The 15,327-nt window shown below is 46.2% G+C and overlaps 1 protein-coding gene across 1 annotated transcript in view; it reads left to right on the forward strand.

The window, feature by feature from the left end:
- Positions 1-495: 495 nt before the first annotated feature.
- The window catches only part of TP63 (tumor protein p63), a 106,190-nt gene continuing 91,358 nt past the window's right edge, over positions 496-15,327 (forward strand). The window contains exon 1 of the mRNA XM_075716034.1: positions 496-557. Coding sequence (XP_075572149.1) covers positions 496-557 — 62 coding nt within the window. The remainder of the gene's footprint in view (positions 558-15,327) is intronic.

Below are 15,327 nucleotides of genomic sequence, written 5' to 3' on the forward strand. Positions count from 1 at the left end.
GGAACGCTTTTAAAGTACGATGTAATTCAGCACGGGTGCTGCACCCGGCAGAGGAAACTCCGGCCATCTGGAGATGAGGATGACCAGCGGCCACAGCAGTTTGCAAAATCGCAAGAGCTGCCAAAATTAAACCGTGAAGTCAGGCGGGAAGGCAACCAATGACCAGCGAGATCAGAAGTTCAGAGATGCCCCAGATGAGCTCCCAACAACAAGTGGGGCCGACGTACACCAAAGTTTTTTAAGGATGTTGAGAGGAGGGGAAAATATCTGTGCAGAAGATGCCCAGCTGGTGAGGAGGGACTGGTGGTGATGCTCAGGTCACTTGATGAATCCCATTGGCCAAGTCCCTGGGAGATCCCACCCATTCGCAAGTGTAAAATAAATCTCTAAAGTTGTACCTCGTGTACCACTTGACCTTATTGCTTTTAGCCTGCTGGCTTTATATCTATTTATTTATTTTATTTTGGTCTGTACCCAAAGAGGGACTTGAAGGAAATGAATTTTGAACCGGCACCTTTCACCACCTTGCAGTACTACCCTGATCCCTGCATCCAGCGGTGAGTCTCTGAGCGTGACGTAACTCTCTCCTATCGCAGGTTTGATCTGCGTGTCTTGTGTAATTGTTAACTTTTCTGCTATCGTCCGGCGGCAGCTGGGCTGCACGCGGAAAAAATGTGTCGCTCTCTTCATGCTCAGTGGAGCTTATTATTATTTTTGGCTTTCTAACAGGTTACTGTTTAATTATAGGCATCCGTATAAGATATCTCCCTTTTCCTCTTTGGCATTAGAGGAAAAAAAATGTATGATAAATAACATGAAAGCTGATAGTATCATTTCCCTGTGTTTTGGAGCAGAAGGATACTCTGTGCTTTGGGTAGTGCAGGAATTGCTTTAACTTTCTATAGTGTGTTTATTTGTTCCTTTAAATGAAAAAAGCTCCTGGAAAGAATACGAGCTTAACTAATAAGCTCTGAGATTTTGGAATTTAAAGGATAAATAAATCGTTTAAAAGATCCAAAGAAGAAAAAATTGCCTTCTAAGAGAGAGTCCTTCTCCAAGAATATTCTTTCATTCTGTTTAACAGCCAACACCAGAGCCTGACAACCACTCTTATTTTAGCTTTGTTGTTAAGCTGAGTTTTATAACTTTCCAGCAGATAAAACAGCATGTCCGAACGAGGTATCACGGTATCACATTGTCAGTTTGTTTGTTTCTCCCAATAGAAGATACTATATTTAAGCATGTAAATGACATGTAGATGGTATTTTTCCAGTCGTAAAGTTCGGAGAGGTGAAATCGTCTGAGCGCAGTCACTTGTCGAGCTACTTTAAGGCTAGATTCTGGCTGCGTTTTGAAAAACCCCTGGCTGGTGTCTCACCAAGGCATTCAGTTCTCAGAAGGGTTAACTATTAACTCAACTCTGCATCCTCTGCGGGGTGCTGGGGAAGGCTGCTTCTGTTGCATAGCTGTCTGCTGAAGAAAGGGCTTGGCCACTGTCACCCAGCCCACGGCATTAGGGCAGCTTTGCGATCTCTTCTTTTTTTCCCCACTAGTATGATTTGTTGCAATGTTTGTGGGGTGTTTTTCCCTCCTTAATCCACTGGGTGCTCGGTGCCACCGCTGTGTGACAGTCCTGGGGAGGAGTGTGGAGACCTGGCAGCGAGGAGGGGCCACGTTTGGGGCCAGCGGAGGGGAAGGAGAAGAGGGGAGCTGGGAAATAGTACGCAGTCCTTGGCCGTGCTGCCGTGGCAGAGGAATGTGGAACGAAGCCGGGGGTATTGGTTTCCCCGGCAAGACCTTCCACAACATGAGCCCCAGGGCTGGCCAGGCACACGCAGCGCCGCTCTGATCTCCTGCAAACTCGCCCAGTGCTGCTGACCCTGGCGGGGTGCGCGCGTGTCCAGGAGAGGAGCAATATCAGAGCGGTGCCCATCTGGGAAGGTGGATTCAGGCTGGCAGCAGTGGGGTCTTGAGCAGATGAAGAAGTTTCAGTGGCTGGAAGCCACAGGCAAGCAAATTCCCAAATAGAAAATTTAAAAAGAAAAAAAAAAAAAAAAAACCACAAAATTGGAAAGTGTAAAGATACACTGGGAAGCGTACCTGAGCTCTGGAACAGCTTCCCAGACCCCGTGAACTCCTGCCAGTCACATCGCATCCTATGTCAAAGAACAGGTTCATAAAATTGGTGCTGCAGCTCAGACAAAAAAACCCAGCTGGAGCAGGAATTGAGGACAAAAAATTCACTTGGCTGTATTCTGTAGAAATTTTTAGACGGGCCTTTCTCACCTTCAAATCTGCATCCTCCAGCAAGTCGGGCCTTTCACTAGAAATGCTGTTCTTCACCGCATGCCTTAGCAGTGTGATGAGTTTTTAAGTGACCATTGCAGTATGGGAAGCCTCAGGACAGCTTGGGACGGATAAATTTTGTGACACCTGTCAATCATAAAACCTGATCAAGATGTAGCTTAGAGTAATAATGTGTCTCAGCTGTTATGCATGTCTGTTTACATGAGCTCAGAGTGGCATTTGTCCAGTTATTAGTGGCTGTGCTCTGCCACAGGTCAAAATCAGCTGAAAGTCTGTCCCAGATATATTTTTTCAGTCTAAAGACATAGATGGTCTTCAGCTTTAAGTTCCATTCGTTGGATATTCATGATGTGCTGGGTGACAGTTGTCTGACTGATTTAATAAAATTGAATAGTTTCATAATTGCATTTATTTTACACAGTTTGAAACACTTTTGCTTTGATGTGGTCAAAGTGCTTTATTTAGCTAACACCAGTGTGCTTCTTGCAAGTTTAAAATTATATCTAGTAATAATCTAAACAGCAAACTGGTAACATTGAGCTGAAGCATATTGGCAAAACAACAATAGTGAAAAGTGTTTGAAACCCTGTTAAAGTAGGTGGGGGGGTATCGCACAGATTTTCCTGTAGGTCTGGGTGGAGGGAGAAGCAGTTATAAATCCCAGTTAGCTCTAAGAATTGTGGCTTACATTTACCCTCTGCTGTTGCTTCAGCTATTAATCTCTTTACTTTGGGGGTGTCCGGCAGGCAGACAGCGTGGGAGTCAGCTAAAACATTTCCTCTGTCAAGAAGTGAACACAGATCACGCTTAGGAGTGTTAACTAATGTGCCATTATAACGCTTGTATACTTACTGCCTGTCGCTTCACAGCAGTGAAACTATGTGCTGCTTGCTACGGTATATCTAAACAACACAGTAATTCATTGCCACAGATGAGAAAAAATAGCTGGGTGCCCAGACTCCCAGTGCTGTGTGTTATTGTTCAGGCCACTCCAGACTGTCTCAACAGCCCAGCTCTCTCATTTAGGCTACTTATTTCTCTGTAAATGCGGGCATTAAAACAAAAGCACCCCCTGCATCGCACAGTACTACAGACAAGTCAGCTGGGACATGGGACAGCAGCATCGTCCTCCACAAGCCCCACTTGTTACTGTGGGCACTGGAGTTCAGTGCTGGAGCTGCAGCCCAGCTGAAAGAGGGGCACTGGGCACTGACAGGGACGTACATCCCTGTGCAGAAGTGAGGGATGCAAATGCAGCACATGAACATCTGAAGTGAGCTTGGAAAGGTATATCCTGAGTGGGCTCATCTTTTTTTCTTCTAAATAGAAAGAGCTAAGAGATGCTAAAATTCAGCAACAACAGAGTTGAACAAAAACCTCACTGTTTTTCTACTTCTCCTTCCCTTTTGAAGGGATTTGCATAAAATGCTCGAAATAAGTGATAAAGCAGGCTCAGTGCTCTGGCTCCTGGGTCTTGGAAGGTGCTGCTGTAAGGACAGAGGCACCTGTGTTGAAGTGCCAAGTCACTGACCCCCATGAATTATTTGTTTGGATGGTACCGTGGGAGCTCATCCTGTGCTGCAGAAAACCTAGCTAGCTCTGAGTCATAAAATGAGCTAACTGAAATGGGTGGGATTTCCACCTTCCAAGAAGTGCCCACCTAGCTGCAGTTGAAAGCCGCTAATGTAAGATGAAGGAGGAACTGTAATTATGATCAAAGTCCAGCTGCTGAGAGCTATGTAATTAGTCTCTCTCTCCAAAGCTGCTTCCCCCCCCCCGCTAATGTCTGGTTGGGGGAGTGATGCTTACAGATAAGTTACTTGTGTTCTTGGAAATAATGGTCATTAGGCTGTGTTTTACTCAGGAGGTCTCTTCTTTTGGGGCTGTTGGGAATGCACCTGCTGGTGCACTGGACTACAGTCCTGCCTGCTCTGCTCACCCCGCTCCCAGGCTAATTGGTGGCCTCAGGATTTCACATCACTGATGGCTGAAGGCGTTCACTGTAGCTCACTCCTCCCTTTTGAATGAAAGGCCTCTCACGCAAGCTGCTCTTTCCTCTTTCATTTCTGGCTTTGAATTCTCAGCACAACGTGATACAGCCCAACCTCCCAAATCTCACTAATAACAGAGGCTTGAGGAACAACCCTGAAATCCTCTGGTCCCTGCAGCAACCTGGTTTCTCAGACATGGTTCTGGGTTTTGGGGGGGTTGCCAAAAAGAAAAATCAAGCAGGCAAAAAACAAAAACAAAAAAACCCCCCCAACCAGGTACATAGAAAAAAATTTCTATTTTTTAGAAGAGGATGAGGGAAACTGTCAGAAGTTAGTTGAGGTATGGAAGGGAGGGGAGGGCATGGGCCATGGCAGCATCATCTATTAGGTGTTGTATCTGGATGGATTTTGGTGAGCAGGGTCTAGTCTCAGCCAGCCAGAACTCCTGGGTTCAAAGGGATCTTTCACAGGGAGCATTACACATGTCACTTCACCTTTCCTTGTTGGCTCCCACACGTATCAAACAGGGCTGCTAAACGGACTGCAATTATCAGATAGGAGTCTTGCCAATGTTAATGCTTGCAATGCAGCACAAAGGTGAACAACTCGCTGTACCCAGTGCTCATCATCACTAATAGGCAGTAATGAAACAGCAGGTTTCCTGCCTTTGGGTTGGGAGTGTGCACGTTCAGGCAAAATGTGCTGGCTACCCCTCTGGATCGCAGGCAGCAGGGTGCTGTGTCCCTTCATGGCTGTGAATCAATGCTGGCATAAGCAGCTCTCCTTTCACTTGGGTATTAGCTGGGTGACACTGTGACAGAGCTTTGCTTAAGCTGTAATAGGGTAGTGTCTTGCAGGAGTGTTTCATCCCATGTGCAGGCTCTGCACAACCCTTGCATTTGGGCAACTGCATGCTTTTTCTCTTTCCTCGTACTACATTTTGCTGAAGAATAACTGAACTCCTGCTATGACAGGGTTGACAAATCTCATCTGCCTTCACCTTTGGGATAGGAGCCCAAATTTGCCATGTTGGCAGAAAGACCTGAAGCCAAGTAAGGAAAGCCACATGACTTGGTATAGATCTATTTGCAGAAACAGCCAGTGATACAGCAGGTACTTTCCAAAGACTCAGAGAGTGGCCAGAAATTGTTCTGAGCAGCTTGTGGTGTGCTCAGAGCAGCCAGTGACTTCTAGAGGAGCAGAACTGGCTCCATACAGGAAGGAAAGGTGGAGGGGAGCCAGGGCAGTGCTTTTTTTTTTTTTTTATTGGCCTCGGTGAACTCTCCTGTGAGAGGTGGTCACCTTTATGGCTGTGTTGCCTCCCCAGGTAGAAATCGCATGGGGGAGGGTCCCCAGCTGGAGCCAGACACGCGCAAGGGGACAGCATTAAGACATAGCTATTGCAGGGTGGCCTCATGGGCGGGAGAGCTTTGCAGAGCAGCTCTGCAGGGAGGACACGCTGCCAGCATGGGACCTCTCGGCTGCCCCCCAGCACCTCGCTAAGATGATGCTGGTGATGAGGAGGGGAGGGTATTTATCTTGTCTTTGAGGTCTATTCTTTGGTTGCTCTCCTGTTCTTATACTGCAGTCTCATGAGAAGATGGGATTAGAAGATAGGATCTTTGTAAAACACTGCTTAAGAGCAGCATGTTAAACCATCTTCAGTTCTTTCTTCCTGGCAGAATCCTGCAGTCTGTTTGTCCCCGCTGCCCTCCTTCATTTTGTCCCCGCTGGATCTCTTTGCTCTATGTCAGAGAGAGGTGGTTGAACCCATTCACAGTAATTGCTAAAGACAGCACTTTTCTCTTTTAATCTTCAAAATGGTATAGGTCCCTCAGAGTGGCTGTCATAGGAAGGTATTTGTCTGCTTGGAGGTCCTTTTAGTGCTGCTTAAAGGATTAAAGTGGAACCAAATAATTTTCTCTTTTTCCTAGATCTCAAAGGACTGGAAGGAGAATATGTGAAGTCTTTCATGAGGTCCTTTTTACTATGAGGAGAGAATACCTAATTCATAGGATCTTGTTCAACTTCAACTTCCAAAAACACTGAAGAAATTAAAGAAGCAAGTTCTCAGTAGCTCATCTGTTCAGAGATGTTTAGGGTGTTCATGGTACATGTTATAAGTATAATCCCCGGCTGATTTGCATGGTACCTTCTGCTACAAGCTAACTTGCAATGGTTCCTCTCAACAAACACAAGGATTTCTGGCCTGATACAATGCAGAAGGGCTCAGTTTCAATTTTGGGAAAAATAAAACTTTTTGATGTCCAACAAGTGGCCAAAGAGTATTGAACCCTTATAAAAAAAGTCCATAAGTGTCAGAAAGCATGGGGGAGGAAGGAGGGTCTTAGCTGAGGAAGAAATCAAGGAAACTTGGTGCTTAATTTGGTGCCTGGCTCTAAGCTAGTTATGCACTTATGCGAAAACCTTCATAGGAATTTGGGTGTTGTGGTGGGACCCAATGGTTACAATGCCATTCAAATTTTGATTTCTGTTTAATTTAAAATTTTGTAGCCCATGATCAAAACTGAAATAATCAGAAGGAAAATGTTTCACTATAATAGGTTTCTGAGGTCTGTTTGACTAGGTCTGCTGATAATAGATAGATAATATCCTTCTATCTGCTTAGACAGCTTCATGAAAACATTTGCATCTGTTCCTAGGGCTTACTTGGGAGTTTTTGGTGCCTGTTTGTAATCACTGCTGTGTAGCAGACTATCTCCCAACAGGATTTTGCTTCTGAGTCATCTCCAATCAGGTGTTTGAATGCCACAGGTGGCCTGATGTGATAAATACTGATGCAAGGGGAATTTGGTTAGTGCATGGAGCTATAAAGAGAAGAGCCACCTCCAAGAGTGAGAAGGGGGAAACCCTACCGTAAGTGATCAGGGGTTCAACAGGCTCTTTGCAACATAAAAATAAGCCTGTTTACAAAACCTTGCCCTGGGAGGTTCAATGCCTGTCTAGTTTAGTAGTGTTGATCTGGACCTAAGTCAATGCATGCTGAAAAAATGCATAGAAAGAAGCTTGCAGTGTGTTGGTGAGCTGGATGCTGCAAGCAGCAGCTGCTCAGCTGCAGGCTTGCCAGTTATCTGCCTCTAAACTCCGAAGTAGGAGCCAGGGCTGGTGGGGCAAAATGGTGAGATTGCTCTGCTTGCTGTCAGTGGGATCTCTGAGGTGGCTGTGACAGCTGTGAAATCATAGGTCAGCTGGCTCTGGGAGTTAACATGGGCATTAGGTGTTCAAATATTACAGGATTAAAAATCTTAATGTTAAACAACAAAATTCCTTTACATTGTCTTCCAAGTTTGGTTGTTCATATTTGTGAATTTTCCTCTTAAAAAAAAAAAACAGGCTGGAAACATCATTCCTGGTTTTGATGGAACAGGAGACTCTGATGTATTCATAGCACTCCAGGAGCTACTGCTTTAAGATAATCACAAGCAAAAATCATAAATCACATTAGGTGTGTCAATGTATTGATAAAATCATAGGGAGCCAGCCCTGTAATTTCTTAGCACCAGGCATAGTTGCAAAAGTGAAGATCCTGCGAGCACTTCAGGTAGCATTCCCTTACACACCAGAAGCGTTTCTGATAAACAGTTCACTTGTTCCTGTCTTCCAGGACTGTAATCTGCTTTTACTTCTTTGTTCTTCATCTGTCCTGTCTTGCAGCTATTTTGTGACACAGTGAAAGGTTTTTGCAAGTGCTCTTATTTTTGAGAGGAGGATTCTCTGCCCTTGGGCTTAGCAATAGCTGGCCTGCCACAGAGTTGCTACGTGCTGAAAAATGCAGCCAGCATGGTATTTAGCAGAAGACTTCACTTTCCCATAGGAGTATCACTGGTGGCAGGGATGGGGAATGTAAGTTATTGTTTATCATCCAAAACGCATCAGATTTAGCAGGTTGGCTGTGGGGGTAACAAGTGGGAGCTTCAAGCGAATTCATATTACAGGAATCTGCACCTAACATCTGCTTTGCTGGTGTTTCTGTTTTGCATTTTAATTATTTACTGAAACACAGGATGTTGCTGTTTACAGTTTCCTGCTTCTAAAGAGTTCTGGGGACTTTCTGCATTATCGTGATGATGTATTTCATATTTTTGTAAAATTCAAGCTTCTTGAGAGAATTTGAGAGAGGGACTTTGTAAGTCCCCTGAGCAGTTCATGGAGAAAAGAATTTGAGTAACTGAAGACTGAAGCAGCTTTCCTAAGAGAGGTGCCTTAGGGAGCCAAGAGTCTTACCTGGCTCAACTCAAAATGTCATGAGTCTTTTGTGGTAGACAGTCTGAGACCTTCCTGTCCTAAAAAAGAAGCATGTATTTCATGTTCTCTGTCTGGGGAAGCTGTCCCTCTCCTCTCCGACTATATTTATATGACTAAATGCCCTGCCATGCATAGTATCCCAGGGCTGAAAATTAGTGTGGGTTGCACGATTTCTCTTGCTTTGTTTCCTCCCCTGTTGGGGGCCATATTGAGGCCCGTGCGGGATGTCCCCTTGCCAGCCTCTCTGTGCCGCCTCCTCACGGCAGCCGAATTTGGGGAATGCCTGTCCTATATGAACTGGGACAGCAGCAACTTGGTGCCTGCTGCTGAGTGTGCAGGGGTGCTCAGTGCCTTACCTGGGGTTGTAGCTGCAGCACAGCAAGCACTTGGGCAAACAAACCCCAGGAGCTGCTGGGAAGACCGCGGCAGAGAGGGGATCCGATTCCTTCACATGTCAAAAAGGCTCAAATATCAGTAAATTTAAAAGAAAGTCTGTTCTTGGCAGAGCGTGTTAGTGTCCTGGGGAACATAGGCCCTTAATGCTACTGATGGTGATATAGTGCAAGCAGGGAAAGGGCTGCTTGCAGGAAACCTGTGCCAGGCTTTAAACAGAGCTCAGAGCTTGCTGCAGGGCTGCAACCCCAGCATGAGCAACTGGGGCTGCAAGCACAGCCAGAAAAGCCCATGCTGTTGCAAGCCTTTGCCATGCCACAGAGCCTGGGTAGTCCTGTTGGTTTGGTCCAGAAAAGCACATTCCATTCAGTGGATGCAGTTGTAGCGGAGGTGGGAGGGAGATGAATCCTGCATCTCTCATTTTGTTTGTCTCTGGAGGGTTTTGGGTGGCATTGGTGTTCGGGAAAGGTTTGGAGGGGATTGAAACTTCCTTAACCAGGGAGAACAGAAGCAGAAGCCCCTTACTCTCTCTCTTGCTAGCTGGAAACACCCCAGAAATGGTGTTTGGTGCAGGAGGGTGAGTACATGTGCTCAGTTTAGCCCATTGCTAAGACCAGACCTGACAGCACAGCCCCCTGAGCACCTCAGTCCTGACCCACAAATCTACACCCAGCATCTTTACCTCAGGGATATGGAGGGCAGTCAGACGCCTGGAGATTTGAGCTGGCCTTACCTGGTTTTCTGAAGTCCACAGTCACATGCTGCAAAAGTCTCCTCTTCCTCCAGTGAGCCTTGCAGCAACAGGCTGAATGAGGCACGCACATCTCATGGTCAGGAGTGGCTGTGTGCTGCACCAAGTGTTTACAGCCTCTGTGGATCTGCATTGGAAGGGCTCCATGTAATTCAATGCTTGAAATGACCTATTATCTGCTCGGCTGGGTGCTATCTGTATACCATGTAAATCAGCAGTGTGAGAGTTCCTCAGGTGATGCCTCGTCCCTGCGCTCCCTGGGAGAAGCACTGAGCCTGATTTCATCTTTGCAGGCATGAGCATTGCGTATGAGATGTTGTTGGGTTCTGACTGTGTCTTTTAAAACAGGTACAAACTACTGTGGTTTTTGGTTTTTTTTTTTTTTCCTTTTTTAACCCTGTTACTCTTTGGGAGAAATACTGCTCTGGCTTTGGTCCCTAGACTGCAACAGTTGCTCTTTGCATGATGTAATCTCGTTTTTATTGTGCTAAAAAGCAAGCCAGTCAGGAACCCAAAGAGATCTCCCCAGCAGCTACCCAGCACAGTGTGTGTCCCTGGTTTGGGGGACTGGCCATGCTAATGGTGAATCCTTTATCTGGGGGTTTCTCTCATGTCTGCTTGGCGATGTGCTGCATGCAGCTGGCACTTGCTCTGATGGTGCACAGTCCTTAGGAAGAGATGAGCTCAGGACCTTTGGTGCCGGACTGGACTGTAGGAAGCTCAGCCTAGACCATGCTGAACTCGCCCATGCTACATAAAACTAGAGGTTCGGCTCAACAGAGCTCACAGTCATTTCCTCTCCAGATAGCCCAGAGCTCAGGCCAGGGCCACATCTGAAAAATGTGCTTGTATGTAGATAAGGGATAATACACAAACCAGACCTTGAACCCAGGCCAGACCAGCTGTGTGGATGCAGCCGAGGTCTTTCCTTGCTCCTATACCGTGGCTGCAAGTGGAACTTTTCTGTTGGTGCCTTATTTCTTTTTTTTCCCTAGCTCTGGCCTCTTTTAGAGGCTCGTAGTATCTATGAGAGCCAGTTCCTGACACCCCCACTGTCTTTCTGAAGCTCTGATGCGCTTGGCTGAATTATTTTACCATCTGTAATAAATAAAGTAATTTCTTACTCTGTGTTGTGGTCTCTGTATTGGTGTGATGGAGGTAGACTAGTGAAACTTGAGAGATGCTGGTTGCACTCAACACTGCAAAATTTCAGCAGATAATAGTTAAAAGAAGGAAAACCCAGGCGTCCTCATTTCCTGTGGGAAATACTGAAAGCAAGCTCCTTGTAAAAAATGAACAGCGATGAACTGCTGTAGATATTGTTACTGGGTGAATGCTCTGCTCACAGGAAAAATACTGATGAGCAAAGCTTGAAACGGGGAATTTGATTCAGCAAGCCTCAGGAAGGTCAGATTTCTGGCCATCGCCTCTTCAGAACTATTCAATTTTCTTTATTATGTACCTAAAATCACTACAGAACAGTAGTGATGAAGGCCTGTAATAGCTGTATTTTGTCATGACTGTCATCTCTTGAAAATGACCTCACCCACTGTCATTTCTGGGGCTGTGGCTTTCTTTTCTTTTAATATTCCCTCATACTGCAGAGATCTGGATAACTGAACTGGAAAGGATGTGGTTAGCTGCTTTAAGCATTTAACACCTGCCTTTCCCTGCCCCCCTCCCCCAAAATGGTGAGGGATCCCCCCATACTATGCAGCAGAATGCAACAGCAGAGATCTTCCGAGGCTCCTTATTCCCTGGCAGCTTGTGGACGTGCCCCCAGGCACCTCCTGCAAACCATTACTGATGATGTATGAGTGGGTCACGGGGTGATTTTGGGATGGGCAGTCCCCCCAGAGGCCCAAAAGATGGTCCGTGTTGTCTTTAATTGGAGCTGCAGCTGGGCAGCAGAGGTTGGTGTGTGGCAGAGGGGATGGAAGCAGCACCAACCCGGGAGACCTCTCCGCAGAGATCTGTGCTTGCCTGCTCCTGCACCCAGGGGAGGAGGCATCACTCTGTTTGTCCTGCTGTAAAACTATCAGGGCTGGGTAGCTGACTGCGAAAAGTCTTGTGTTGCAGTAAACTTTGAAAGGTAGACCCAAATGCATGTTCAGCTGGGTATCTAAAACTGAGCAAATCATATCTATTGCTTAGATTGAAGGGATTTTTTTTTTTTAAATGGACCTGAAAATGTTTTGTGGCTTCTGAACAGTTTGCCTGTAAAGTTTATCTTACAATACTTATTTTTGGACTTGGCTTAAAAATACGTCAGAATTTTGAGGGCTGGGCCTGGATTTTCCGCTTGTGTTGCTTTTGAGAAGACTTTCTCACTTACTGCAGTAAAAGCTCTCACCTCTGCCCAGCAGCTCTGACCTTTCCCTCTCTGGATGGGCACTGCTTTTAACCATCACTGTGAATAGGTTTGGGGAAGGGATTGACTGGAAAAATTAGTTACAACATAATACAATTGCAACTGCTTTTTAATTGGTTTTGGGTTTAATGCTTTGTAAAAATGGATGGAGATTTAGATTTTCTTTTATTACTTAAATTTGGAAAGTCTCGGGACCATGTTTCCCTGGAGGTGTACTGACGGTCAACAGGTCTCTGTGTGCTTTACAAATTTGGTGGCACTGCTATATTGGAGGAATGGAAGGGCAAAGACGGACAGGCCACCCAGGGGCCAGGGCTTGAGCTGGGTGTCCTGAGCCCCAGGCTTGTGCTCTAACTCTGGGCTTCCTAGCGCGGGTTGCTCAGGCTCCTGGCTGTTTTTTCTGGAGGTTACAAGGGCTCTGTACCCCAGACTAGAAAGCACCAACTGCAGTGGGTGGGTGGAGGAATTGCTGTGGCAGTGCTTTCACCTTGACCAGAGCTTCATCTCTCTGGGCCCCTGCTGAGAAAGGGAGTGGGTGTCAGGGCTGAGCAGAAGGGGAGGGGTTGTCCGCGGCTGGGTGAGGAGGTAGTTTCCAAGGGTGGGCGAGGAGGGTGGAGAAGGGGGTGTCCAAGGTTGAGTGGGAGATAAGACAGAGGTCTGGGAAAGTTCACAAGATGCTGAAGGAATCCTTGGAGGGGAAAAAAAAAAAAATTAGGGGTGGCTTTGCTCCAACAATTAGGGGACAGTTCCTCTAGTGCTGGTGGACTGTTTAGCTGCCTGAAGCCCTGAGGACAAAGAAATGCCTCTATTATGTAGAAGTGGTCACAGTTGTGAGGCTGATAACAATGACATGTAGATAGCAGATGTGATGAGATGCAGATAGGAGATGTGGTGGGTTCCTGAGCTGCAGGAGTTGCTTATAGCATTCTGAACCATTCTGCCTCCAGAAGCCATTCCCAGCAGTTTGCAGGGAGCAGGCCATACAGTGCCCAATCTGGGAACACCTTGGCACGGTAGCATGGGAATGCAGCGGGAGCCTTTTTCTCCCAAAGGAGCTCTGTTGCCAGCGCTGGAGCAGGGCACTGGCATGGGGCCCAGGGCTGTGCTGATATAATGTGCTTTGAGGGGCCGCCACAAAGCTGCAAATGTTGCATCCACCGTGGGCATAGACTTACTCAAGATGACTCTAACTGAAAGATGATGATGAATGGAAAAAAATCCCCCTTGTGTTTTTAAGCATAGTGAATTAGGAGGATCATTCTGTGCAGCCAGTTTCACTTTCTTTGATACAGGTCAGTCTTGCCCGCACACTGAAGGCTCGAGTAAAGAGCAACCAGAAAGCAGAACCACCCCTTCCTACCCGTTTCCATTCTGCTCACACGTATATGCTTCCAAAAGAGAAATTTAAATCACAGAGAGATCGGGATGCGCTGTTACAGTAGACTCTAGCAGAACACAGAGTTTAAATAAGCCATGTAATCAGCGTTCCTCTGAGACAGAATTGCTTTAATTCCTCTACATGACATATCTCACAGTTGAAACAGGACGTGCACAATACAAGCGTCATTTGCCTACAGAAAAGGAAGAAGCTAATAGTCCTCTCTAGGCTGTCCTTAATGGATGTGGTAGGACACCAGCAGTGTCACAGAGCCCTTTTCCCCTCCCCATAACCCATACTGCTGTCCACATGTTTTTCAGTGACATTGCAGATCGGATCTGGGAAAAAAGAACGGACAGTTGAACCATGGGTGAAAGTTATATTCTGTCTCAAAAAAATTCTGTTTGTTGGTGTTTGTTATTCCTTACATTTGCCCTTCCAAACCCGTGCATCCATCACTCTTCTTCTAGAGATATTTTATAGGACTAACACATAGGAGCAGTGTTATATGGGAGGAAAATCTAAAGGATTTAAAGAAGTTGCTGAAAGTCTAGATTTTAAAAAGCGAAATCTGAAAGCTGGACTGGAAATCTAAAGGATAGTAAATATTTGTAAGTGCAGTTCGGCAGGACCTGCCTCTGCTGGGATGGGAGTCTGTCTCTCTTGGGTGATTGTGAGCCAAGACCTTGCAATATGGCATGAGGCAGAGAAAGAAATGGGAAAATGCGTAGTACAGTGCAGTTCATGCTGGGAATAGGGGCTGCTTGTTGATGAAGTAAATACAGAAAGAGGCATAGATAGCGGTGCAATACAGATCCCTGAAATTCAACAGCAATCTCCTCTTTGAGGGGGGTGAGAGCTTGCCTGTCTACCCATGGGCTTTCATTTTGACCCCCCTGTTTACAGCAATGAACCTGTTTGGTTACCAAAGGTCTCTAACAGGTGCTTCCAGGGTGTGCTTTGCCAGCTGAGGGTGGCTGATGGGCCGTGGGGGACAAGCGCTCTCCACGCTTTGGGGAATTCCAGATGACACTGCCTGCCAGGCGCACGCTTGTCCTGTGCTGCCAGACCCTGCTTCCTTCTCCTCTTGCACAGCTGTGAGCTTCATTAGGTAGCGATGTCTACAAATCACTGCAGTGTTAAAATGCAGAGCCGGGGGAATTCCAGCAGGACAAGGGCTGCCAAGTTCTTCGAGTTTTAACAGTGCGGTCCGAAAAGGAGCCCCCTCCCCACTCAAGAACTAAAAATACAATTAACACCAAGATTCAGGCAATTAAGTGTAATGCTCATGAACTTTAAATCATTTGTTTACCATTGCTTTTGATGTACTTCAAGGTGTAACCAGAGAAGGCAGGGACCAGCATGTGGATTGGGATTGCTAGAGCTGAGGCTGCCGACTTCTCTGCTGTGATTTACTTCTCTATCTGGAGCACATCCCATAATGGTTGATGGCTAATACATTAATCTGTGTATGAATTAAGGGCTGTTAAGTGGTTAACTGCTGTAAGTATTCAGGAAGAAAGATTAGTTTTCAGTCTGGGCATCTGGGTTTGAATTCTACTTCCAGACTGAAGTCTGAGTGTGGCTTAAAGCATTTCTGCAGCCTTGATGTTCATTCCTGGGCATCAGAATTTTGGTGCCTGAAGATAAACGAAGTTTGGGGGTTTCTTGCTCTAGGAAGTGTAGTGCATGCTCTACCTGAAGAAATTAAGGCCTTTTTGAATTTCTCTATCTAGACGCCCAAATTCACTAGTTCCTTTTTGAGTAGCACCAGACTGGCACTCAGGTGACCAAGGTTGTATTTCTGGCTGCACAACTGGCTTGCTGAGTAACAATGAGTAATCCTGTGACCTCCTGGTGCCTTAGTTTT

This window comes from Pelecanus crispus, chromosome 9 (genome assembly GCF_030463565.1).
Source record: "Pelecanus crispus isolate bPelCri1 chromosome 9, bPelCri1.pri, whole genome shotgun sequence".
Classification (NCBI taxonomy): domain Eukaryota; kingdom Metazoa; phylum Chordata; class Aves; order Pelecaniformes; family Pelecanidae; genus Pelecanus; species Pelecanus crispus.